Source organism: Pyricularia oryzae, chromosome 5, assembly GCF_000002495.2.
Source record: "Pyricularia oryzae 70-15 chromosome 5, whole genome shotgun sequence".
Taxonomy (NCBI): Eukaryota; Fungi; Ascomycota; class Sordariomycetes; order Magnaporthales; family Pyriculariaceae; genus Pyricularia; species Pyricularia oryzae.
Window position 1 is genome coordinate 3,255,843 of NC_017852.1, and position 25,313 is coordinate 3,281,155.

The window sequence follows — 25,313 nt, forward strand, 5'->3', positions numbered from 1 at the left end:
AAGAGAGTAATATCTCAAATCCTCGTTGCCGTCCCCTAGCTTTTACGCTAGCTACGCCTCCGCGAAGCTCCCCCAGTTTCAAAGTAACTCTTTTCTCACATCATCAAGAAGGCACAATTTACACTACCTCATATTGGTTTTTACGCTTGGGCCCCGGCAGTGAAGGCCTCAAGATCAGCATCTGATATTTACAATACTCAACCCACTGCTCCTTCTCCCAAGATCTTCCGAATAGGAGGAAGAAGAAAAAAAAGGAACCGAGATAAATAAAACGACAAAATGTGCGACTTCACCAAGAACTACTACATATATACCTCGTGCCTCGACCCCGGTGCGCACTTTTTCAGGACCTCGGTAGACGGCAGCCACAAGCATGCATGTCCCAAGGGGCCTCACGAGAGATACATTATGCTCCCTGGCCACTGTCCTCTGTGTGATTAGCTGCCACAACCATCAAACACCATGCAGTGTCACGGGGTTTCCCTGCTAGTTACGGGAGTCGCCACGCAACAAAACAAGCCACCTTGAGAAAGCCATCAGAAAACGGACTTGGCAAACGGCAGGATCGGAGAGAAAGCCAAGTTCATCGTTTTTTTTATCTTGTCAGTATTCCCACAACAAAGTTTCCCTTGTCTTGAAAGATCATTTTTTGTATTTCTCTTGCTGCAACACAAACTGACATTCTACGACCGAAAAAAAAACAGCACCTACTAATACATTTCGTCAAAGAACGAGATAAAAGTTACACAAATGGTATCCGGAAGTCTCGGGCTTTCCCCGAAACGAGCCGAATAAAAGTCTGCACTAGAAAACAGTGTTACTCCTCGACCAAAAGTTTCGTAATAGTTTGTCGGCCTGGAGATATCTTCTTTCGTCATTCTTGGAGCTATCTGCCTTCTCTTTTTACCCCGATAATTCTACCCCAATAATTTTCCAGGAGATGCCTGTTGCCTGACTTGCCCCAAATGGGCTTCATGACTTACGAAGGCATTTTCCTCTCACCTTGTTTTTACGTCTTCATCCTCCTCTCTCTTTGGCTTCGAATGGCACGGCGTTCAGGTTGTTCTTTCTGGGAGGACCCTTTGAGTTTCGGCGATACCCAAGCTCGGTTTCTTTTTTTTTTTCCTCTCTATTTTTTGCGTATACGTCAACATGTGATGGTACTCTGCTTTTTTTTGGTATGTTTTGCAGTTTATTTCCTCAACCTGAAATTTACTTCCCCAAGGCCGGCCTTGTGTCAGTTGCAAATCAAGAATCACAGACGAACAGACGAGCAAACAAACAAACTTACAAGCGCCATCGGTGACATTAGGTACATAGCACTCCCCACCTATGTAACCATCGACGACATTAACAACGGGTTTTCTTCTTCTTCTTCTTCTTCTTCTTCTTCTTCTTCTTCTTCTTCTTCATGAGAGGCTTTATTAGGCCCCCAGATTGGGTTGCAAGAGCCCACAAGGGAAATAATAGCCGTCGGCTATTTAGTTCCCGCCGTCTCCATTTGGGAATGCAAACTCAACCATACTATTTGACAGACGCGATTAGCGGGCATATCAGACCAAAGAAAGTATATTTTGAATGCAACAGACGGTGAGGCATGATGTGTGAGGGGGAGGCAACGCGGACAGCTCAGCCCTGGGCAGACTCGTCATCGGAGTCTGCAACCTCCGAAAGAGCCGCTGGGCCCCAGGCGTTCTCTCTGTTCTCTATCCTTCCATACAAGCTGAGGCCAATCAAAACAGTGGAGTAATACGAGACGTGTTGTCAATGAGAAACATGAGGAACAAAAAGGTTCATCACCGGGGAAAAAAGTCATGTGGTTCTGCTCATTCGGACCATGTCCTTTCGCCTCTCCACCTTCTCAAATATCGGCCATGCTAATTTGGGGAACAAGAGGTATATGAGCCAAGTCTTTATGACCATCCCCACCCCTCCTCCGCTTGAAGGGGGATCGTGTTCGTCTTGTTTTTTTTTTCTTCTTTATCTTGGGACGGTCCACAGAGAAAATAGAAATCTGAACACGGCAGGGAAAACATCCCGAGTGTGGCTTGGCAGTATAGGCAAATCATAATTGTTGATCAGCCGCCTTGCCACTCCGGGAAATCAGAGGGGGGGCGCCGAAAGCATTGTGGGTGCTGAATTAGGCAGGACCGGTATTAACTATAGGGCTCAGTAAAACATTATTGCCCCGAGCCGTTAAAGCGTACCAGAGTTCGGTGGCACGGTCTTATCTGTCAAAAAGACAATAAACATCCTTCCCCCCACGCCGGTTGACATTGACATTGACGTCTTGGCAAGGCGCAAATATTCTCCAAGCGCCAGCCGCCTTGATGTGATAATATACAGTGACTTGCGCGCTATTTCGAAATTGTACATGGTAAATAAACCACGCCAATCCAAGATGACCAAACACTATAGTATTCTGTCGGATCTGGGGAATGCTAATCGTGAGCGGGGTCCCATAATTTGGTAGCGTAATTGTTGGGGGGCATAGACTGCAAATCCTTCCGCGAAAGTTATGCTGCCGGCGAAGCTAGTCCTCTTTGTGCATGTAACCACAAGCCGAGATCGTGGGAACATGCACGACGGAATCTAGAACTGACGCTTGTCTGAACATAGATAGTAATAATCTCAAGGGAACTAAGTAAAATCAAACCAAAAATGGACAAAAAAAAAGTATTTGACATTCTCAAAAGAACAGGCTTAACCAAGGCTCTAGCCGCGGATTGAACGCGGGACCTCTCGCAATCGTGCTCAGGAGTTAGAACCCTAAGCGAGAATCATACCACTAGACCACCAGAGCTTGTTGAAGACTTGCTGACACCTCCTGCAAGTGTGTCTGAAGGATAGCAAATCCAGCTGCCGGTGAGAGAAAGGGAAAGACAACCGACCATCGTTCAGAATTCTTTTTGGTCGGGAACACATTCTTTGCGACCCCTTCATTATCTAATGTAAACAATAGATCGGAAGAAAGCTGCTCATCGTCGACGATCTCACCCGCGACATAATATCTATGATTTACCCATATCACGGCCCGTTGTAAGAATTGTCGAAATTTGTGCATCAGCGAGACACAAGATGGCAAGGCTCGTATGGACGGGGCAGCCCCATCGGACTGGATGAAGGATAAACTGCCACATGGCAGAGCCTAAGAGCGAGAACCCCCGTCTTCCAGGTCAAAGGAGAATACGTTCGTATCATAACTCCAGGTGCAGGTTGGCACGATGAGGGGCGAATGCAGCGCCGAGGAGGCCTGTCACCTTACCACACCGAATCCATCCATGGTTTTGTGGTTGGAAGTGCAGTTGCAGGCCTTGATATAGGTAGGGGAGGTGAGCGCTAACCGGATATTTACCTGACGTGGTAGGACTGTGGAGATACAGTGGTCTATATCAGATCCAAAAAGCAGTGTATCAATATTTTGAATCGTCCTGATATTGCGCTTGCATCCCCACAAACCCCTTCAAGGGGCCTTGCTGCCTTGGTGAGCGAAGGGGTGCTCGCAGCCAGCAACCAAAAAGAAAAAGAAGAAAAAAAATGCCACGCAGATAAATAAGAAACGATGCGTCACCAGTGACTGTATGGGTGTATGTATAGCATGCCACGCCAGAAGATCCACACTGCGCATGAATGGATGGATATAGTATGCGTCGGTATTGGCGGCACACAGGCTCGCCAAGACCTTCCTGGACTGGACAACCGAACAATCCAAATTTTGGTCCGACTTGATCATCATATATATGCATGGGTTGGGGAAAGCAACTTATTCCCATAAGCTGTCAACTCACCATACAACCACAACCCCTGATAGGAGCAGCAAACATCGAAACGAATGTGTCAATGGCTGGCTCGGTGTGGATGGATGCTAATTAGTGCAACTTCAAGAGTATTGCAGCAGTCTATTTGTGGGAAAGGCTGACTGGCCATATTGGATAACGTCCAAGAATATAGACCCTGGCGTTATCTTGAACGGTTATGGTTTTGTCTGACCCAGGTGGTTGCTGAGGCTGCTGATGGAAGCTCCCTCCCAAGGAACCTGTAGCCACTCAGCAAGGCCTGCCTGATAGCAACGGCTATGGGGTAGGGTAGGATTGGGTGTGATGCAACACAGCTAAAGCAAAAAAAAAAAAAAAAAAAAAAAAAAAAAAAAAAAAAAAGCAGACGGAATGTATAAATCGCAACATTTTGCTCCATAGGTAGCTCCGAATCCCCGTTGCGGGATTAGTCGCACTGATGTCACTCTCTTAGTGCAGCACTAGGCTAGGTAAGCGTCAAGGGGTGTCTGCCACCCAAGCCGACGGTGTTGTTCAGTCCGTACCCGACGGCTATGTGGCGTGCCCTATCTCGGCAAGCTTTGACTATTCAAGAATTCGGGAAGCCCGCAGATACCTTGAGAAGTGATGGTTCCTGCTGTCATCTGTCGATGCTGTGCTTCCTGGATACTTAAGGTAAAGTAGGTTGGTTCCGCATGTAGTGTGCAGCTACCAAGCGCTGGCTGCATAGGGTTCAAGAGTGTCTCATCTCTGAAAATAAGCACGGCTGATGATGGGAGATAAAAAGTTTGATGTCAGTGATTACTAACCCCCGATCGGAATCATTGCTGCATGAAAATATATCGAGTCTTGTGGACGGTTCGCCGATGTGTCTTCAGCTGTTGATGAAATACCGCAGACAGAATATTGATAATTGAACCCGGATGCCGGTGGCTTAAGCTGATCAGCATAGCCATGTTATATCACTTGCCTAAGCGATCCTGGCTTGCCTGGCTTGCCTGAGCATGAGGTCCTTTTGTGTGCGGTCGCCACCGAGCGCGTGGTAAATTCATTCTTGAGATCGCATAGTTAGGTACCTAAGGTAGGCACCTACCTACCTAGGTATGTGAGTAGCGTGAGGGGTGATTGGCGACTCGCGTGGCTGGTAGGCACAAAAATGGGAGGAGAGCCCAGACTATTGAAGGCGGCGCATTGGCAGAGTTCCTATGCAAGATCTGCCGTGTCCTGTTGCTTGCTGTTCGTCTACCGTATGTGACAGATGGCACCAGTTACATGGATTGCACTGCCCCTGCCCATCCCAACAAAGGCAGCCGGAACAAAGCCACCAGGGATATTCCAGAAAAGTATTTGTAATCACGCTTGGCAAACGATAAAATTGTCGATATCCTGACGCGGTTGACTCTTTCGAAGCATCTAGGTCACCAAAGGTGATTAGCGTGCGTGTGTTGCTTGCAGTGTTTAATGGTCGCAATGATCTAGGTACCCGGTCTGCTCGATTTGCGAAACAAATTTAGCTTACCCGGAGTATCTACATATACCTAAGGTAGCTTCCTAGGTAGGTGGTAGGTAGGTAGGTGTACCGTAGGTAAAGGAAGCCAATGCAACTAGGGACCCGTTGCAGACGTTGATCTCACCCTTTACCGTTAGCACGAGCGTGAGGGAAGGTGGAAGAACAACATAAACAAACGGGACTGAAGCCAATCATTAGCAATTGCGATCAGTGAATGCACAGCACAGCCTTCATACACAGCGTCTCCAAGGGTTCCACCCTTCAAAGTATGGAAGCCATGAAGGTTTCCATCGAACCAATCAAACACTCGCAGCGCATCAACAGCCAGCAAGCTAACTTGTAGGTGCTAGCCTATCTCATGTGCTTGCCATCAACCCCTCAGCCAATCAATCAATCTCCTTCGTCATGCCTGCTTCGTCACACATTGGCAACTTGCCTTAGGTGCCCAAGGTTCCTGCCTTCCTGCGTGCGTCGCCCAGCTTCCTTCAGGGGTCTCCTTCCTAAACCAGATCCTCGGGACCGTTGGTATGAGCCTCGCTCCTGCATTTTTCGTTCAGCTCTGGTGGCAAGCGCCTTGTTCTTCAACGCCTTCGCAGCAGCGGCACCAAGCTACGGTCGACCTCCGCGGAATCCGCAATAGAGATCCAGAAGAACTGCATGACTCTCTCAAGGGAAAATGCCGCCACACAAACAACTCGATCCTGTGGCCGCATCCAGGCTTTGGTCCTTTTGTTCCCAAGTTGGGACTGACGCTACCGTTGTTGACAACAGTCCCACGTTTTAGGATACCGAGCCTCTGGCTTCTATTATTTATCTAGACCCTGCCTGTCTCAGCCTTGCCGCTCTTTTCTGGTTGTGGCGCCTTGTCTCTACTGGGAAACACAAATTACTTTACGCTTGTGCGGAGACAGCGCCAAACTCTATCCAAAGGGCCAAGCTCGCCGGGAAGCACTAAGAAAATAGCCCGGCGAAGGCCGAAGTCAGGGGCCTAGGCGATGGCATCATGGCTGTCACTCGCCCAGGTTTCTGAAGCAATATGTACGCCCGAGGGGTAGACCCCAAGAGGAAGAAAAGTGCCCGGTCGAGTTGGTCTCTCTTTTTTGATTGGAAGCTTGAGCAACAAGAATATGGTAACAGTCAAGGTATCTATCATAATTCACAATGGACACCTCTGACCATGCCATTGCTCGCCGACACATACCTTATGGCATAACTGCGCCTCAGAATGACGAAGAGCAACGGGTACTGAGCATCGCAATTGTGATTGCTTCATCATTATCCATCTTGGGTGCCGGGTGCATCATTCTCAGTTTCGCGGTACGTTGTTTCAACACTGTTTCTATTATTTTTGTCAAATTTCTATCCCTTCTTTTTTGCTCATGAGAACCTTTTACAACAACAGACCTTTCGAGGCCTTAGGCTGTTTAGACACCGTTTGATCCTGTAAGCTTTCAAAAAGATCCACGTCAAAAAACTTGTGTGGAAACCTAACATTTTGGCAGAGGCCTAGCCGTCAGCGACTTCCTGCGAGCCGTTGTAATACTCGTGCCCGCAGCATTGGATTTGGCAAACCAGCCATTGACAGCAGCTTCGAACTACAGTGCTTGTGTCTGCGATGGCTTCATGGTTCAACTTTTTGTCACCCAGTCCGATTATTGGATTTTGACGATCGCAATATATACATTCATTATTGTGACGGGGCAAAAACAGACTGCCGCCTGGATAGACAATCACCAACCCGTGGTTCTTGTCATTCCCTGGGCTTTGTCTCTTATATCTGCTGGCGTCAGCCTCACAATAACAAGTTACAATGATATTGGCTCATGTAAGTGACCAACCCTTCTAGGCTTGTCAAGGCATACCAAACGAGGCTTGCGCAGGCGCATTCAAGATTTCTAATTTGATGAACTTTAGGGTGCTGGATTCACCAGGAGAGTGTCAGGCTTTGGTACAACTTTGTACCTAGGTGGACCATAATCGTGGCCATGCTGGTCATGTATGCGCGTATATCGGTCGTTCTCAGAAAGGCGCAGAGGGGGTTCGGAACAGCGGTTTCGAAGAAGACTACCGCTGGTCGTCCAAGCTCGGGGGAACCAAAACCAGACGGCATCAATGCATTTGAGCCTTTGAGTCTTGCAGAAGAAGGCGGTCGGTGCTCTGTGACAGAGAACAGCAACCGACTGAGAAAGGTATTTCAGGCCAAGAGGCTCACTAGGTGACATGACAAAGGCTAATTACCGCTTCAACTCCGACCAGCTCGCTCGCCACATGGCGATGTATCCGATCATCTACATCATCCTATGGATTTTGCCTACGATAGTCGTTTTGTATCATGTCTCGACGAACACTGCGGCCCCCTTTCCTCTCCAGACTGTCGACAAGGTACGTCTAAAAGCTCCCGATCAGTAAACACCTTCACGGTTTATATCACAGTCTCTAACATGGAATCAAGTCCTTTATTGTTATCCAGGGATTCGTCAACGCCATCACATATGGTGTCAGCGAGTCATCCGTAGCCTGTTGGCGCACATTATTTTTTTCTCAAGATATCGAGGAGATTACGGAGCAGGATGGTCCTCATTTCCCTGGCTCGCCAAGAGGGATGACATCAGAACAACGAAACTCAAATGCTTTGATTTCGCAGAGTCTCAGCATGCCTCTGGCACCAGAGAGCCCTTCCGGCTCAATATACGAGGAACTCGGAAACGATGCCGACAATCACCACCCTGCCGTTTTTGACAACGAGACTGGCTCTCTTGGACTTGACGATTTGGGAGATAGCTTGGACCATTCGGCGGAGAATACATCGATACTATAACGACCAAGACATCTGTTCCACCAAGAATTGATTGATTATACAGGTAGACTGAAGCTACCTAGGTACTATAAATGCGAGAACCGCAGATGACACGCCATCTACGCTCAGCCTACCACCACAAGGGCTTTGGCTCTGTTGCGAACATTGGGTTTCTCCTTGGCATCGAACGATCTTGTCACCCAGCGGACGAAGACATCAGGACCACGTTCGCGAGCGCCGGTGCGGTTAACCTCCAAAGTCCTCTTGATACGGTTGACCATGGCCGAATTCGCTGTCAAGGTGGTGTACCCCGTCGCCCAACCAAACAAGAAGATTGACCGGTTGGGCTCTTGCAGTTTGTTGGCCACAGCTGGAGCAACCCTCGGTAGCCGGCCCGACTCGACGAGGACATCGGTGTTCTGCGTGAAGCCATCGTCACTGATATCAACTGGCCAGAAGACATCGTCAGGAACGCCGTGCACCGACAGACCAGCCAGTCTCACTCGTGTAGCTTTGGGTCCTCGGTTCCTGGCGGCGGTTATATCCTCCTCAGTCAAAGGTACCAAAAGCCGGAGTCGGGCCAATTCTGTGGGGCTCGCAAGTGTCTTCGCAATCGACCACACCCTCTCGGCGGCGCTGCGGGTGCAAACGAGCTTGCGAAAAGCCAGTGTTGGGTATAGAGTCTGACAGAGACTGCGACCGCAAGCCTCTCGGATAGAGGCTGGGGTTTTGGCGTCGCCGACGGACAGGCTCAGTGAGCTGCTGGCAAATGGCTTCGACGATCGCTCATGAGACAAGTCTGAGGTCAGAGCTATGAGCCATGAAATGTCGATATTGACTGTTGGAGTGATATCTCGGAGCTCATCAACCACTAGAGTTGGAAGGACGCGAAAAAGGGGAGGCGAGCTGTGCCCGTGGCGGAAAAAAGCGCTGTTGCCACAATCTACCACAACAGTGACATCGTCGTCCCCGAGCTGGCGGATTCGCTCTATGACGCGATCAATTTGCTCAATCTTGCCCTCCTCCAGCTTGGGAAGCAGGATATGCACGCGCGGATGGCGGTACTTGAATCTCTGATTCTTTGCTGCCATAACAACCGCTCGTGCCCCGCGGATAGTCTTGATGGAATCGCAATCATGTCCATGATGACTGTCGGAATGCTCGTTATCGGATCCAGCTACGGAATCGGAATCGAAATCCCAGGCACCCGAGTCGGCTAGTTCTGAAAGAAGCCGCTGCTCGGAAACTGTCAGTAGCCGGATCCAGGTCGCACCCCCGTCCACGACGGCGTCGACTGTTACGTGCTCAGTACGAGACACGCCGGTATTCGTTTCGCTTGAAATTCAATGGTTAGACGCGGTTTCTTGATAACCGGGGCCTCCAAGGTATTCGGGAGCCAACTCACCCATTGGTTTTTGCAAGCTGGTTGAGCACAAAGTCCCAGTCGGCGCGGTAGTTCTGCTTCAGGGCAACCAGACCGCGACATCGCTTCAATATGTTCCAAAGCCTCGAGTCGCATTCGAGATTGTTGCGCGCGATCTGGTAGAATCTCTTGCCGAAGAAGGCAGGAGCCAGGGCTTTCTCATTTGCATCCAGGAGACGGTCCAGACCGATGACTGGCTCCTTGTTCAGGGACGCCATATAATCTTTGACTTGTCGTAGTTCTGCGACAAATCCATTAAGCCTAGCTTGGAGATGGTTGACGGCATTAATTGACATTCTGCCGTCACGGGAATGAGCCATAGCTGTCAGTGATGAAAAAGGGCTGGTTCTGTAAGATGTTGGAACGATAATACAAGAGCAGGTTAGGGGAACTCAAAGACTAGAATACTACCAAATAATACATGATAATTCTGGGAGTGGAAGGGCATTGCACTCTCTTATATATGTGAGATTTTGACTTTTTTTATTGAAAGTGATTGTATTCGCATGCAGCCGCGTGCATGTACATCTTGGCTTCTTCGCTTTTTTCTATTTTTCGTTTTTTGCCCCTTTTGTTATACATTCGGTTGCTGAGCGACTGCTGCTCGACAAGATGCTCATGAACGCAGGCAAAGCCAACTCAAAAGGTTAAAAAAAAAACCTCTTCAAGCATGTGTCAAACCATTGCCACAGGTGAAGATTATGACTCTTTTTTTCTTTTCCTTTTTTTCTCTGTTTTTACATATGAAGGTTTCAGCTACTTACCTCTCGCTGAGGTCGAAGCGCCAAAGGAAAATCTGGTAGGCCTCCTGGAACTTACACTTGGTAACATTTATAGTAGCCCGGGTCAAGTGGGTGCCAGGTTTATTGGTACAGCAGACGACCAAATTCGCCAGTCTTGGGAGAAGAAAAAAAAAAAAAGAAAAAAAAAAAGAAAAGAAAACAACAGGTTCAACCACGACAGGAGCACCTTATCTGACATGTTTCGACCAGAAAGACTCCAGCCGCTGTCATCAAGGGCAGACATACTTGCTATATTTTCTTAGTTCGAAAAGGCCTGGTTTCGAGGTGTTGAAAATGATTGAAGTTTGGGGAGATTTTGGTGTCCCTGTTTTTCTGAACCCCCTTTTGTGGTATAGTACGGGAAGGAATCAGGATAGGTCAATGTGCGCATCCTCCTTCCCCGCCGCTTCACAGAAACTAGCTCGAATAGGTTATTGTGTGGGTTATTTGTGGGCAAAATTCCGACTTGCATTAGCTACCAAGTCCGATTAGGGTAAGGTGACATTCCCTGCAAGATACTGCAGTGCGATCCTTCGATGATTACCCACCCTTGCGACCTTACCTACCCTACCTGCCTAGGTAAATACGTACCTTAGTTAATATCCAAGCTCCTTCCTTGGTTCGCCTGTTCCATAGAGCGCGAGTAAGACGGGCGCGAATACAGTAGGTAAGACCGATATGTCCGTTTCTCTCAAAATTCCATGGGTTCCACAGTATGCTTTAGAGCGATTCGAGTACGGATTAAATCAGCATTGTGCGCAAATATGCTAAAATCGAACAAATAAAACTAGGTACCTACTTACTACGCTGGACCTTCGGTTCTTAAAGCCGACGACCGGCTTACAAGTGAATGCGTGCAACAGCGGGCTTTACCAGCCGGATTCTCCGGGTAGTACAAGAAGGCGCGATTTTGTTCGGACATTTGCGGCTTTTTCCGCATCGAGATGGAGTAGTTGATTGACTTCTCTCTCCAATCCGCAATGATGTAAGAATGTGGGCTGCATATAAAACGGGTGGGATATCTTCTCACTCGACAATAAACTTTCGTCTGTTTCAACGTCACCATCACTGGTCAGTACACACAACCCCCATCAACCACACAACCAAGCTCAAACCGACACAAAATCCTTTTTTTTTCTTTCCCCCATAATACCCAATCACAAAACTTTCCCGTCACAATGGCTACTCTCAGTAAGTGCTGCGTCACCGGCTTCGCCTGGGAGGGCACGCCAACGGGCAAGGTCGAGACGCTGGGCAAGAACCAGGCGTACGTGACGGGCTCGAACCCGGAGGTTGGCCTGCTACTGATCCACGACATCTTCGGCTGGGACTTTACCAACACGCGTCTGCTGGCCGACCATGTGGCGAGCGAGGTGGGCGCCACCGTCTACGTGCCCGACTTCTTCCACGGCACGGCGCCGCCGACCGACTTGCTCCTGGCGGGCAAGTTTGACCAGGTCGACATCCCCAAGTTCCTGGCCGAAAACGGGCGCGATAAGCGCGAGGCCGAGATCTTTGAGAGCGCGCGCGCGGTCCGCGCCGAAAAGGGCCACTCGCGCATCGGCGCCTTTGGCTACTGCTACGGCGGCTGGGCGTCGTTCCGCCTGGCGGCCAAGGAGCACGCCGACGCGCCGCTCGTCGACTGCATCTCCATGGGCCACCCCAGCCTGGTGACGGAGAAGGACATTGACGAGTGCGTGGTCCCCGTGCAGATCCTGGCGCCCGAGCACGACCACGTCTTCTCCCCCGAGCTCAAGGCCTACTCGGTCAAGAAGCTCATGGAGAACAACATCCCCTTCCACTACCAGCACTTCCCCAACGTCGAGCACGCCTGCTTCATCAGGGGCGACGCCAGCAAGAAGAACGAGAGGGAGGCCCAGCAGGCCGGCAAGGATGCCGTCGTCTACTGGTTCAAGCAGCACCTGGGTAAGCCCAAGTCGGCTTGAGTGGGTGGAAATGCACAGTGCTTTTACGTGTGCGGCAGGTGATATTTGACGTGGTATATGATGATTGCGTTGCTTTTGGTCTCTTGTTATACTCTGCTGTTCGGTCTGCAAAAGACTTTTTTGATCTTTTAGTCAGGCTGAGCGGGCCATCGATGAAAAAAGAAATATGAACTCATGGCTGTGTACAGCAAAATATTTTAGAGTGTGACTTGTTCCTATTGTTTACTGTCGACACCCTGAGAGGCGGGGCAGCAGAAATCCCGTTCATGGCAACAGAACTCAGATACGGCTCACATTTTCCTCAGTACTCGAGGACCTACCTTTGAGAAATTGTTCCACTGCAATCCGGCCCATCAAATCCTTTCTTCCCAGCTGGAACAAACAAACGCACAGGTCATTTTCTCTATTCCACTAGAAACAAAATTCCACCGCTGCTCAGCTCTCCTTCATCTTGCCTTTGATCGCCCAAACAGCAACACCCCATCCATTATCAGAGAGCATCTGCCTCTCCATTATTTCACAACCCCGCAACAAAACAAACACTCTTTCCCACACAGAATCAAATCACTACACGAGGGAGTCTCCCCAAGAAACCCAGCTTCATCACGCACAATCATTTCATGGCCAGCTGGACCCCAATCAACAGTCCCAAGCCCAAGCCTGCCAAAAACATGACCTCGACTCCAAAGTCGGCCAAGAAGGCACAGTCCCTCGCTGGAGGCTCGCCCGCTGTTGGTGGCGAGAAACTCACCGATCGGGAGTTGCTGATTCTCAGCAAGGCCTGGGGTTGCATGAAGACTCAGCCAGAGGTGAGTGGTGATGTTTTCCTTTTTGTCACGAAGCCATAGAGAGGTTTGGGGCCTTTCAGATACCTCTCACCATCCACTTCCTTCAAGAACCGATCACCCTTCCACTTCAACGGCATCCGTATCGCTCGAGCATTCATTACCTTGATCAAATTCCACTTCCCGCATACTATAGACCGTTTTCCCGAAACGCCCATCTCTTGTTCTTCTACGACCAGCATTCATATCGAGAACATGAACTAATCATGGCAAAAAAACCTCTCCTCAACCCCGTCAGATCGACATGCCCAAGCTCGCCTCGGAGCTCGGCATGACCAACGTCGGCTCCGCCACCAACGCCTGGGGCCGCATAAAGAAGAAGCTCTTCAGCGGCGTCATGGACTCTCCCGGTGGTGTCGGAAGTGGTGGTGGTGGTGGCCGCAAGCGCGGCAGAGCCGCCGCTGCAGACGACGATGACGACGACGACGACCGCGACGACGAACAGACCCCCACCAAGAAGTCCAAACCTGCCTCCCGTGCCGGCAGGAAGCCCGGCCGAAAGGCCAAGACCCCGGCTGCCGCCGCCGACGAGAATGCCGATGACAGCGATGACGAGAACCCCAAGAAGGAGGCCAAGGCCGAGGAGGGGTACATCAAGCCCGAGAAGAAGGACGACGACCACGAGGAGCATGGTGCTGGCGGTGACGACGGCGAGGGGGACATGGCGGGAACTGCTTGATGTTCTCTTTTGGAAAAATGGGCAAGGAAATTCCGACGAGTTCTTTCTCAGTTCTGTCATGTCCTTGACTTGCATTATCATGTCTTTTGGCGTTGTGCACAAAAGTTGATGATATGTCATTGAGGCAAAGGTTATCTTTGACCTGTTTTTCTTTCCTTTTCTTTTTTCTTCTCTACATTGTTCTCTTTGGCCAACATGGACTATGGGATGGAAGGATAGATGAGGGTTTCTGAGGCATCTCAGAAGCTACCTCTTCCCGTCACTTACAGATACCATGTGGCTCTGCATTTGGTTTGCGGATGATGATGAAAGACGGTATTGAAGGTGGCTGGCTGGTTCTTTTCGTTCCAGCCTTTTGACGCACCGTCACTGCCCATAATAGTTTCCCCTGCAGCTGGCAAACAAGCGAGCATACCAGTTTTAGGGTACATCAATAATGAAATAACCCTTTCTACTTTTCTTGACAGCATGTCGCAGTTTCCATCTGGCGCCTCTCGACCGATCTTGTACTCGAGATGTCGGTTGGCTGGATCGTCTAGTATTTGATACCAGCAAGTACCGAGATCTCCCACTGCATGACCGTTGATATCGACGACATATGCGCCCAGACCAGAGCCTCGTTGTGGCTGCAAACAAAAAGCCAGCCCAGGCCCTTAGCCTAGGTCTCTTGGGCGGGAGGCGTAGTTTCTCCCAACGAGGAGAAAGGGGCAAGGAGAATGGCGAATGTTGTGGGGTAGGCCGAGTGTACTAAGAGAGAGAACCGTGGCTGGTTGTGGCGCTAACATGGTCAAGGGGACAGGCGCCATGCCGACGACCGACCCAGTTTGAGCTCTACCTCAGCCCTGACGCTGTGTAGATGGGCAAGACGGGAAAGCCATGGACTGTTTGGGAGACTTTGAGTTTCCGGTGGTGGCTATGCACGTGATTGACAATGAAACATGCTCTAGGTGACTTGAAGGGTGCAGATGGGCGATATGCTTGATCGTATCAAGTTGCCACAAAATCCCTCCCTATTATTTCAGTCTTGTTTGACTTTTCCAAATGAAGCTTATTTTGGTTGACTCTTAGGTCTGGGGTTGGGCCTAACCCAAAATCTATATCGAAACCTTGGAATCAACAGAGTTATTGGGAAAGAACGATGCTGCATGCTGGCTGCGCCTTTAGTGTATTGGAAAACTCAAACCACACGATGACTCTTTCTACAACAAAAACAAAAAGTGGCTGCTGCCGTCGGGACTCTCGCTCGAGACCCTTTTTACCCGGCCGCCATACGTCAACGGGTGAATCGGTTGTGTTGGAAATACCTCGAATCAATTAGAAGCGTTTTGCCTTCATACCGGCAGCAGGGCCGTTTCGGCGGAGAAACGATCCAACCCACCTGGCTGCGTTGGTCAAAAAGTCAACACGCAAGGAGAAAGTGCAATGTTGAGAATCTCTAGCAAACGCCAGATTGCGACCAGTCTGCCCTGATGGCTTTCATCGGCTGACCGTATTACGAACAGGCACGGATTCCCCTGCCTTGCCTCACAGCTGCCTCTAGCTGGACTTGTGGGTTTCTTGCATATGGGACTTTTTTTTTTTTTTTTTTTTTTGATACGTTCGCCTCGGTCAGTGATTGATCGACGTCATCTACAGTGTTGTGAAGTGATGGAAAGAGACTGACCCGGTGATCACAGTGCTCCCAACGGTTTCGATTATGCGTGACAGCCACGATGAGATATAAGGATTCCTGGCCTGAATTGACACCGAGTTCACCGGCATTTTGCTTATCGACAGATCGGCCGGCCCCCTGGCAGATTGATCGCAGCTTAGCAGCTGGGGCGATTTCCAGTGTCTGGCGGGGAAATAAAAGAGGTCAGAGCAGATCACCCACCGGTTTAGACGTCACCGAGCAGCAAATTTCTTTGTCGAGTCAAGCTGGCTGTCGCCCCATGTGGAAATGCGGCTTGCACGGGCATGAGGCTCAAGTGAGAGAAGACGCTGAAAAACATTTCGCTGCAAGGTACGAATGCGACTTTATTGGCTTGTTTGCTGCATGCTGATTATGTTTTGCAGCTGGTTCTTGGCACGGCACTTGTCACCTTGGGTTCACCGGACCTGTGCAAGGTGAAGCGCAATCTTCGCTATTCCTTGCAAACGACAATCAATTTTCTCAGGTGCACAGATTCCCATGATACGAGTCAGCACAAGGCCCACCGTGTTTTGATCGATTCAATCCATTGGCTTGTGAAAGTCGGAGGCTGGAATTGGCGACGGTAGAACTAGTGTTGGACCGTGTCATGGTTATAATGCCACCTAATACCTCAAGGTTTCCAACAAGCTCTGGTGGTCTAGTGGTATGATTCTCGCTTAGGGTTCTAACTCCTGAGCACACTTGCGAGAGGTCCCGCGTTCAATCCGCGGCCAGAGCCTGAATCGGAACGAGTCAGTTCCATAATTGTTTTGTTTGTTTTGGCAAATATTTTTCTTTTTCTTTTCTCTGTGCAATTTGAGTCAGAACCCAAAATGACTTTTTTTTATGTTTATTTCCTTTGCCTATTTTTTTTTTTAATCTTTTATCAATTTAGTCTTCATGTGGTCTCTACTCTGTCGCGAAACTTCTGCTGCAGTAAGGGGCCGCCATGAGATCCAGGCGTATTCCCTTTTGGAACCAATTGACGGGGAAAATAACGCCCAACTCTTTGCTGCCAGATTGTCCTGGTTAACATTTTGGCTATCCAGAATATACTGAGGGGAGGGGAGGTGACCAAGCGAAAGCTTTCCATGTCGATATTGAGCGGAAATCAGGCCTTTTGACTTGGCACCAAAGCACTTGGGCTTGCCTCATGCTCTTAGTTGGCGAGACGAACCCATGCATTGTCAAATCCTTGTCGTTTCTCATATAAATAAAGCAAAGCACCATTCACTTGGACTACAGATTTCTTTTCAAAATCAGTGAGCAGTCTTGCGCACAGCCCACACCTGCGCAGCGTAGGCATTCCTCGTCAGGGCCCTCTCGTCGAACCCATAGACGGCCCTCGTGCCCCTGACCAGCTCCCCGTCCAGCGTGAGGGGGCCGCACTCGCCCGCCGCGTCCAGCGGCACAAACTCGAAGCCCATCGCCTTGACTACGTGGACCACCTCCTCCAGCGACAGCTGCACCCACGGACCGGTGCCGTACAGCAGCGGGCCAAAGTTGATCCAGTAGCCGCCCGGCTTGAGCACGGCGTAGATGGTGTCGATGTAGCTCATCAGGTTCCGCGCCGTGTCGATGAAGAAGTGCGTCACGACGGCGTCGTACGCGGCCATGTCCTTCTTCTCGGGCTTGGAGAAGACGGTGGTGAAGTCGCCCTCGACGAGGAGCGCCGCGCTGGTGTTTAGGCGCACGTCGGGGGATGAGACGCCGCGGAACTGGTTGGCTGCGGTGGCGTGGTGTGACCAGTTGTCGATGAAGGGGTGTGCTGCGAAGGAGTCGGGGTTGCTGTGGGCTTGGAGGAAGCGGTAGGCTACGTTCATGTACATGGACCATTCGTTGGTGGTCACCTCAAAGTCTGGTCAGGGAGGGGGTTCGGGTTAGGTTTAGCACTGTGCGACTTGTTGCAAAGAGAAAGTGCAGCTGTGGTATCACCTACTCTCGAGTGCAGCTACATCATGCCCGAGTCTGCCAAGGCCGGCGCCAGGAAACAGCAATTTCACCGGGGTAGTTTCTCGGTCCGGGTAAAGGGACTGCAGCGTAGACTTGATGCAGGGAAACGCATCATCGCGCTCCGACCGTCCCTCGGTGGACCAATCGCGGACGTAGTGCTTCAACGCCTGCGACACGCTGATGCGATCCGGCGTCCTCCCGGCATTCTTGAGAGCCGCGATGTGATCTTTGAGCTCCCTGGGCTTGAGCTGGTAGAACTCGAGCGCCGTGTCGACGATGCGCTTGCACAGCCGACCATTGACGTCGGCCAGCTCCTCGGCAGTATCAAACTTGGCAGTGTAGCCCGCGGCGCTCTCCAGTATGTTCTTTTGCTTCTGGGGCACGTTGCCGTACAGGTCCCTCCACCTCTTCAGCTCGGCCTTGGTCAGCTCGCCAAACTGGCTGTAGGCGGCCAGCGCATCGAGGAGGCGGGCGCGCGGGTGGTTGGTGTCCCAGCTGCCGTGGGATTTGTCCATGCGCAGGAGCAGCTGCTCCTTTTCCGCTTGGTGGCGAGGGCTTGTCAGGCGGGTGTCCTGCTGGAACCACTCGCCGGCTTCTGGGAGTAGATCTCCCGTGGGGATTGACGCGAGGTTCTCGTTGTCAAGCACATTGTGGGACGATGCGACTGCTGTCGTGTGCAGCCAGCAGTTGGAGATTAGCACCAACAAAGATGCATTCTGGAGCCTCATTTTAAATCACTCTATATTCTGTTACGAAACCTTGATTTGATACCCAAGTCAGACATCTACATGATTCTTTGATTGATCGATCATTCCAGCGACAAAAGGTGCAAAAGACTGTCAACGAGAACCTTGATGGCTGCCAAGGTCCCACCATTGACGAACCCCTCTCAATCTGCACTAGACTAGACCTAGTTCTAGAACTCGTTTTCTTTCCTCTTCTTGTCTGGCGAACAACAACTTGACTTTGGCATGAATAAAGTAGCTAGGGTAAGTAAGTCGGGTTTTATGGTGCTCGTGAACTTTCGAAGGAGTGCCACCTTTTGCAGACACTCACTCGCCAGGATCCCTCGTTACCCCACGCTGTTCGCAAGGGCGAGATCATGGTTCCCCAGGTAGGTACCTTACTTACTGATCATTTAAATTCATCAAATAATCAACATTAAATGATCTGCCAACAATTCGATCATGAATACTCAACCATGACCATTGAGTCTCGTCAACCACTCGTCTCAGTGATTGGCACGACAAAAGTCTCCTTTTATATTAGCTGCCAAGACCCGCCAAACTGGGAAACCCGGCAGATGGACGGCACACAAAGCACGGCACAAGCCTCCCCTTCGGATGCATTGCCGCGTGCAGTCATTACGCTATGTAACCGATATAAATTGTTGATACTTGACGGGCGGGAAAAACACCCGACCAGAACCCTACTTTAAAGGTCTTTAGCTCACAAGGTTAATGTACCGCCAAGACTGTCGCGGCGGCACTTGACAAGGGCACTTGCATACTCTAATTAGCCAGAATCTAAAGATTGGAGTCGCGCATAGACTGCCCGGGAAGCATAATCTGTGCTGTTCTGGTTTGATTGGTTATATTTATCCGAACACCACCTCTTGTCATATCTAAATAGATGGCTCTATATGCAATGCCCCTCTACGTTGGCCGAAGAATAGGGCTTTGTCTCGGCAGAGGCGACGATCTCGGTGTATACGGCAGTTACAGTAGCTGCTTTGATGAGTGCTGGATCCCCATGTCTTTACTAATAACTAATGCAAATGCTATTGGCATTTGCTTCCCTCTTGACATTGGACCTGGAGACAGACCCCGACGACTTACAAGAGAGCGCCCAAACCCAGGCAGTCAACCCAGAAATTCCAACAACATCCTCACCAAAACCCCCCCTTTTTTGCAGAAACAAAGAGAGAAAAAAAGAAAGAAAGAAAAAAACATGGCAAAGTGGCTATCCCTCCTCGCCGCCCTCGCGGCCACAACCCACGCGGCGCTGCGCTTCGGGTGCTCGACGCTGACCATCCAGCGCCTCGACCCCCTCGTGGAGCCGGGCCGCACGCCGTCGTCGCACCTGCACCAGATCGTGGGCGGCGACGCCTTCAACGCCACCATGACGGGCGACATTGGCGAGCAGGGGCGGTGCACGACGTGCACCTTCTCCGAGGACTTTTCCAACTACTGGACGGCCGTCATGTTCTTCCGCCACCAGAACGGGTCGTACAAGCGCGTGCCCATCATGCAGAACACGGCCCTGCCCAACGGCATCAACGGCGGCATGACCGTCTACTACACGCAGCAGGACTTTTTCTCCAACGGCAACGTCAAGATGACGGCGTTTAAGCCTGTGAGTTGTGTCGTCCCCCCTTTTTCTTTTGCTCGTCGTTGGCATCAAAAGCTGACAGAAACAACACAAACACAACAAAGGGCTTCCGTATGGTCGTCGGCAACCCGGGCGCAAAGACCGTGCAGCAGACCGGTCTCAAGTTTGTGTGCCTCCAAAACAAGGGCACGCGCTTCCCCGAGCTCAACGAGTTCCCCACACGTCCCTGCCCGGGAGGTATCATGACTGTGCACCACTTTCCCGCGTAAGGACCTGCCCCCCTGGCCCCTTCCCTCTCCCGTCAACCTACATCCCCGCCTTTGATGTTCTCTTTTACTAAAGGAACCACCTCAACTCTCTCAGATGCTGGGACGGCAAAAACGTCGACTCGCCCGACCACCAATCGCACATGTACTCGACGACGCGCGACGCCTTCCTCAACGCCGGGCCCTGCCCAGCCTCGCACCCGGTGCGCGTGCCGCAGCTGGCCTACGAGACGCTCTGGGACACGACGCAGTTCAACGGCATGTGGCCGGCCGACGGCGGCAACCCGTTTGTGCTGTCGTACAGCGACTCGCAGGGCTACGGCACGCACGCCGACTACGTCTTTGGCTGGAAGGGGGACTCGCTGCAGCGCGCCATGGACCACAGCTGCATGTTCAACGCCTGCGAGAACGGGAGGCCGCTCAAGAGCCAGGCCGTCCAGCCCATGAACCAGTGTCAGGTTAAAAACTGGGTCAAGGAGGAGATTGATGGTTGTAAGTGTTTTCTCTCCCACCCCTTTGGCCGCGATGGTTTTGTCGACGTGGTGATGAAACCAGATTTGTTTCTGACAAGACTGTGTGTTTTTTTTTTAGGGCTTCCCCAAATGCCCGGTCAGAGTGCGAGCATGCCCATGTAAAAAAAAAGGGCTGTTGTGGTATCTAATGGCTATGCTGGAGTTTTCCACTGGTTATCTTGACCGGTCAGAATATATGGCTGAGATGCTGAGATTGTACTAGGCTCAATAGTAATCGTCGTTTTGACGAACTTGATCTAGATGTCCTGTTTTATATAAAAACAACAAGCTCCAGGGTTGCACGCTCCGGCAGACCAAGCTACCATCCCTTCGTGCTTTCCTTTTTATAACCCCCCTAAAAAGCACGCATTATTCATACATCCTGAGCGTCCGAGGGGTATTGTTTGTCTAATAACATTTGTCTTTTTTTTTCCCCCGACAGGAGAAAGAAAAAAGTGAGACGCTACGCCTTTAGGGATGATACCCACATTAGCCTCCAAGGGCGGGTATATATAAAAAAGAGCAAATGGTGGGAGAGGGATAATAACAAGTTAAAAGATAAAAACGCCCCTTGAAAAAAAAGCAATAACAAAGATTGTCTCTGCTCAGATGACAATCAAATCAAGCTCGAAATCATAGACGAAATCTAACCACGACCTCAGACCGAGGCCACCATGGGACTCGGCCCACAACTTCTCCAGTAGCGCCTCCGCGCGCCCCAAGTGCAGGGACTGCGGGCCAGCAGTCGCCCGGTGGCGCTGCAAGAGGCCTCGTACGGATTCCCTAGCCCAGGTCGACCCCGACTCCATGCCCGCGATGACGGCAGGCCACATGGTGCTTCCGAACCGCGGGCTCTCGGTCGAGACGCGCTCCAGGTGGCCTACGACCTCGTTGACGAAGCCGTCGAGCTGCGGACACGACCGGATCCTGAGCGCGCGGCAGGCGTAAATGTAGATGGCGCCCTTGTAGGCGCTCGCGAGGTGGAAGCGGTCGTCGTTGGTGCTCGCCATGTCTTCGAGTATGGGGGAAGGCGCAGGCGAGCAGCTGTTTGCCGGCGTGCACTGTTGCTGCTGGTGCTTGTCGCTCTGGTTCGCCCACTCCCGCGGTGAAAATTCGGCCAGTCGCTGGAAGAGCGTCGCGATCCACTCGTCGGATGCCGGCGGAGTCGGTGGGCCGGTCGCGCCCATGGCCGACGCGGGCTTGGCCGGGGCGCCGGCGGAGAGCTTGTTCACCGCCGCTAGCACCTGCAACAGCTCACCTGGGCAGCCGACCCAGGACCTCTTTTCGGCCCGTCCGCATATTGCTGCCACGGCGGGCGCTGGGAAAAGAAGCGTCAGATCCTCCTTTTGCGGGAGCAGAGTGGTGCCCAACGTCCCGAGTCTGTAACAAATTGGTTTTTGTTTTCTCTTGTAAGCATTGGGTGTGCATTTCCAGTCTTGGTGAAAGAGGTGCTTTGCTTACACCACGTATATCTCCTCAAAATACTCTTGGAATATTGAAAGCGGCCGAGGGCGCCACGGTAATGCTGCATCACCCATCGACTGATTCGGCACGCCTCGGGCTCTTAACAGCTCTCTTAGGGCAAACAGGTGGCTGCCGAAGAAAGCCCCGAGCTCCTCATCATGGAAGCCAACCCATATTAGCAGGACCGTGGCAGCGACCATGACGTCTGACTTGTCGCCGTCGTCGATTCCCCGGATGAATCCCTCCAAGGCCTCCGATTTGCGACGTAGAAGCTCTACGTCGCCCGGTGAATTTGACTCGCTGAGAGAAAAAGGTTTGATTGCGTTAGCCTGGACCATGACACGGTACTGACAGGTCGTTGAATCAGCTCACCTTGCCTTGGGACCAAGGTAGCTTGCTAGTAATAAAAACAAGTTGCGGATGAGTGGACTGAATGGAACCATGGATACAAAGTATCTACACGGCGTGGTTTCCTCATTTCGCAAGACTGATAGCCATTGAGAATCTTCATCGTCGCCTAGAGTTTCGGGCAGCCGTCTGTTTAGCAAGAGTAGTTGCGCTGAGGATTCGTTGCGTCATTTGACTCACCCATTGACGAGCAAACGCTGAAGGCATTCGACGGTGAATCCGCACTCATCACTTGGTTGTCCAGGATGCTCCACATTGATGCGGTGCTCAGATCAGTACTCGAATGATGCATCTAGAAAATCGCAGAGAAACGTGTTAGGATCCAGCTTGTGTAAACTCTTGGCAGCATTCACAGTCACTCACCTCCAGGTCGGGATCGACTTTGCCCAAATCACCAAACTCCGTCTTGACGGTCAACGGCACAGTCAAGACACCGCCGTCCGAGGCCGAACTTCCCAGCCGCGGGCGTTTACTTGACCCGTTCTGTGACTTGCCACGGGTGCTGGGTGCATAGCCGGGACACACGCGCCCGAACCGCACGCACCGGTGACATCGTGGGAGTTGCTTGTCGCACCTGACGTGCCGTCTCCTACACGTCAGGCAGGGCTTTGGGGCGATCTTGTCGGTGGCCTCCCCTCCGGGTGCCGGCCTGTCTGCGACAGGGAGGCCAGGCTGGACGTTCCATGGTATCAGTTGCGATTGTGGTGGAGCCAGCGGCATGCCGACTGGGGAAGACATGGTGAGCATGTTCATATTTTTTGCCGAGACAACCCTGTGGGCTATTGACCAGAGCACCGCATTCGGACTATTGCAAAAAGGAAAAGGGGGGGGTTGAGGAAATCCAGACGGGAGCTAGGAGATCTTGATAATGTAGAAAGCCGGGGGGGTTTGGTTGTTTTGAAGCAAGTGGTAGCTATAATGTGGAAGTGACCCAGATACAATCAACGCACGCACAGCCGCTGCAGAGTCTGCTCCCGCACATCGTGGCAGTTTATGCTTACCCTTCGGTGACGTGCAGCTGGCTGGCCTGCAACGCATTAAAACAGCCAAGGAAATAAAGAAAGAGACGGGGATGGAATGCTGAGGGGATGCGGAGCCAAACATGGGGAACGGACTTGATCTGATGTTTGGCTTGTCAGCCTGCAAGTCTGCTCTTCACCGTTGAGCTGAAGTTAGACTTTTGCTCAACGGGACAGATGTGGCATATACGTTGCTGGTCTCGGCTTTAAAATATTTCTGACCAGCCGGACATTTCTCTGCTCCCCAAGACCAATGTGATAGCAATGTGCATGGAAACAAGACTGGAAACTGTGGATTAGAGACGACTTTGTCACTCCCCCCTCTATCCTGAGGAATCTTTTTTTTTTTTTGAAAGAAAAAAAAAAACTCCTTCTCATTGGAGGTTTGGATAGCTATTGCTGAGCCTCGTTCCATTGATCAAATTGTTTCTGGATCTTGGTGCCTCACCGAAGAGACGAGATGATTATAGATAGACTTTGCCCACTCTGTCAGGGAATTGTAATCTTGCCCATCCTTGGGCAGGGCGCGTCTCGATAACAGCTGTGTCATGTTTTTTTCCCATGCGTTCACCTCTGGCCTTGCGTGAATGGTCAGTCAGAAAAGGTAACCATCTCTGCTTCGTGAAACGAAACCCTTGCTTGTGGTGTCGACCTCTAATCAGACCGAAGACCGTCAACATGGCAATGATGGAGATGGAATCCTGGAGATGCTGATGTGCCGGATGCACTTTATCCGACTCAGTCGCCCAAGGTTTTGCGTGGGATCAGTCCTGGCCCTGAATGTCAAGTGTCGTGGGTAGGCGCCGTTTTTGGACAGTAGTTCGTACTACCCGGGAAGACTCCGAATTGTCGGGTAAAGAGAGGTGACGTTCCAGATTACCGAAGAAAAAACTAGACGAGTTATGATGTGACAGGATACATATCCATTCAGTCCAGGCCGATGGACGAATCTGAAATGCGGCCATTGTAGCATTGATGGAAAATTGCCGATGAGCACAGATGGATAACGGCGGTGCATATGGATTCCGCATGCTGCACGACAGTTGAATCGAGCATGCACTGTTCTGCTGGCTGTCACTGTCTGCCTGCATGTCTTGTCTGTCCTCCAAAGGCGTGGCTGGTTGAGATGAAATGCGACATGGCCTGCCGACGTGATCAAATCTGCAACTGCGACCAACTATCAACCTGAGGTGCAGATGCACTACACCTCATCACTTGGACTGGGAAATCGGAGCAATAATTGGCAACCGAGTCAGCCATTGCAAATGGCAGAAACTATCGACGGGTGACAAGCTTCAAGAAAAAAAAAACGCAAGGAGAGTTGTTGAATGGGAACTTTGGCTTCGGAAAGCACACGTGAAGGGTAGGAACAAAGATGGAATGATTGGCAGGGGTGACCCAAATGGTGGGGCATAAAAAAAAAGATGACCAAAACATGGGCCTTGGGCAGTTCGAACCCAAGAGCCAAAAAAATGTTGAGCTTCTCTTTGATTGAGCGTGTCATCCTTAGTGCAGGGGCCATGCTAATCTTCTCTGTATCGTTTCAAATTGACCAAATGCCCGAAGGCGAAGGGAATCATGAAAAGATGAAATATATACCCACGTTCTCAATTTGCTGGCAGACACCACACAATCATTTTCGTCAACTTGCCCCTTGACAACTTGCCATAATCCACAATCCACAATCCACAATCCACAATCGCCAAACTATTTTCAGCAGCACAACTACAGTCCATTTTACATAGTAGCAACGCAAGGATTTGCAATGCCGCTTTATTTTATAGTCGCAATGATAAAATCCTCAGTAAATTTCTTTACTTTTTTCCCACCCCGCAACTCCTCAAGACCCAAAAAGTTGGCATTCACAATCCAGAAACCTGGTCAATTAGCTGATGTTTTGACTCGCCGCCGTTGGATTAAATGCACGATGAGA

General features: G+C 50.9%; 8 protein-coding genes and 2 non-coding genes across 10 annotated transcripts; 6 read left to right on the forward strand and 4 right to left on the reverse strand.

The window, feature by feature from the left end:
* Positions 1-279: 279 nt before the first annotated feature.
* Positions 280-441, forward strand: MGG_14700 (uncharacterized protein; the record flags this gene model as incomplete). Its single annotated transcript, XM_003718711.1, has 1 exon — positions 280-441. The coding sequence occupies one exon, from the start codon at positions 280-282 to the stop codon at positions 439-441; it is 162 nt and encodes a 53-aa protein (XP_003718759.1).
* Positions 442-2,711: 2,270 nt separating this feature from the next.
* MGG_20243 lies at positions 2,712-2,803 on the reverse strand. Its single transcript has one exon. It is a non-coding gene; the product is annotated as a tRNA-Pro (tRNA).
* Positions 2,804-6,444: 3,641 nt separating this feature from the next.
* On the forward strand, positions 6,445-8,101 carry MGG_14701 (uncharacterized protein; the record flags this gene model as incomplete). Its single annotated transcript, XM_003718712.1, has 6 exons — positions 6,445-6,600; positions 6,686-6,726; positions 6,786-7,108; positions 7,198-7,472; positions 7,540-7,665; positions 7,736-8,101. 6 exons carry the CDS (start codon positions 6,445-6,447, stop codon positions 8,099-8,101), a joined length of 1,287 nt encoding a protein of 428 aa, XP_003718760.1.
* Positions 8,102-8,205: 104 nt separating this feature from the next.
* Positions 8,206-9,823, reverse strand: MGG_00325 (uncharacterized protein; the record flags this gene model as incomplete). Its single annotated transcript, XM_003718713.1, has 2 exons — positions 8,206-9,415; positions 9,486-9,823. 2 exons carry the CDS (start codon positions 9,821-9,823, stop codon positions 8,206-8,208), a joined length of 1,548 nt encoding a protein of 515 aa, XP_003718761.1.
* Positions 9,824-11,265: 1,442 nt separating this feature from the next.
* Positions 11,266-12,231, forward strand: MGG_17476 (uncharacterized protein; the record flags this gene model as incomplete). Its single annotated transcript, XM_003718714.1, has 2 exons — positions 11,266-11,270; positions 11,478-12,231. 2 exons carry the CDS (start codon positions 11,266-11,268, stop codon positions 12,229-12,231), a joined length of 759 nt encoding a protein of 252 aa, XP_003718762.1.
* A 257-nt stretch (positions 12,232-12,488) lies between these two features.
* On the forward strand, positions 12,489-14,009 carry MGG_17477 (uncharacterized protein). The gene is made up of 2 exons (XM_003718715.1): positions 12,489-13,040; positions 13,315-14,009. Exons 1-2 carry the CDS (start codon positions 12,852-12,854, stop codon positions 13,753-13,755), a joined length of 630 nt encoding a protein of 209 aa, XP_003718763.1. The 5' UTR covers positions 12,489-12,851; the 3' UTR covers positions 13,756-14,009.
* A 2,065-nt stretch (positions 14,010-16,074) lies between these two features.
* MGG_20244 lies at positions 16,075-16,166 on the forward strand. The gene has a single exon. It is a non-coding gene; the product is annotated as a tRNA-Pro (tRNA).
* Positions 16,167-16,185: 19 nt separating this feature from the next.
* MGG_00322 (uncharacterized protein) lies at positions 16,186-18,163 on the reverse strand. Its single transcript, XM_003718716.1, has 2 exons — positions 17,367-18,163; positions 16,186-17,285 (listed from the first exon to the last, which is right to left on the reverse strand). Exons 1-2 carry the CDS (start codon positions 18,106-18,108, stop codon positions 16,687-16,689), a joined length of 1,341 nt encoding a protein of 446 aa, XP_003718764.1. The 5' UTR covers positions 18,109-18,163; the 3' UTR covers positions 16,186-16,686.
* A 1,167-nt stretch (positions 18,164-19,330) lies between these two features.
* Positions 19,331-20,612, forward strand: MGG_00321 (uncharacterized protein; the record flags this gene model as incomplete). Its single annotated transcript, XM_003718717.1, has 4 exons — positions 19,331-19,735; positions 19,816-19,976; positions 20,075-20,469; positions 20,569-20,612. The coding sequence occupies 4 exons, from the start codon at positions 19,331-19,333 to the stop codon at positions 20,610-20,612; spliced, it is 1,005 nt and encodes a 334-aa protein (XP_003718765.1).
* A 15-nt stretch (positions 20,613-20,627) lies between these two features.
* On the reverse strand, positions 20,628-24,867 carry MGG_00320 (uncharacterized protein). The gene is made up of 5 exons (XM_003718718.1): positions 22,725-24,867; positions 22,542-22,653; positions 22,326-22,470; positions 21,951-22,253; positions 20,628-21,869 (listed from the first exon to the last, which is right to left on the reverse strand). Exons 1-5 carry the CDS (start codon positions 23,112-23,114, stop codon positions 21,095-21,097), a joined length of 1,725 nt encoding a protein of 574 aa, XP_003718766.1. The 5' UTR covers positions 23,115-24,867; the 3' UTR covers positions 20,628-21,094.
* Between the last annotated feature and the right edge of the window lie 446 nt (positions 24,868-25,313).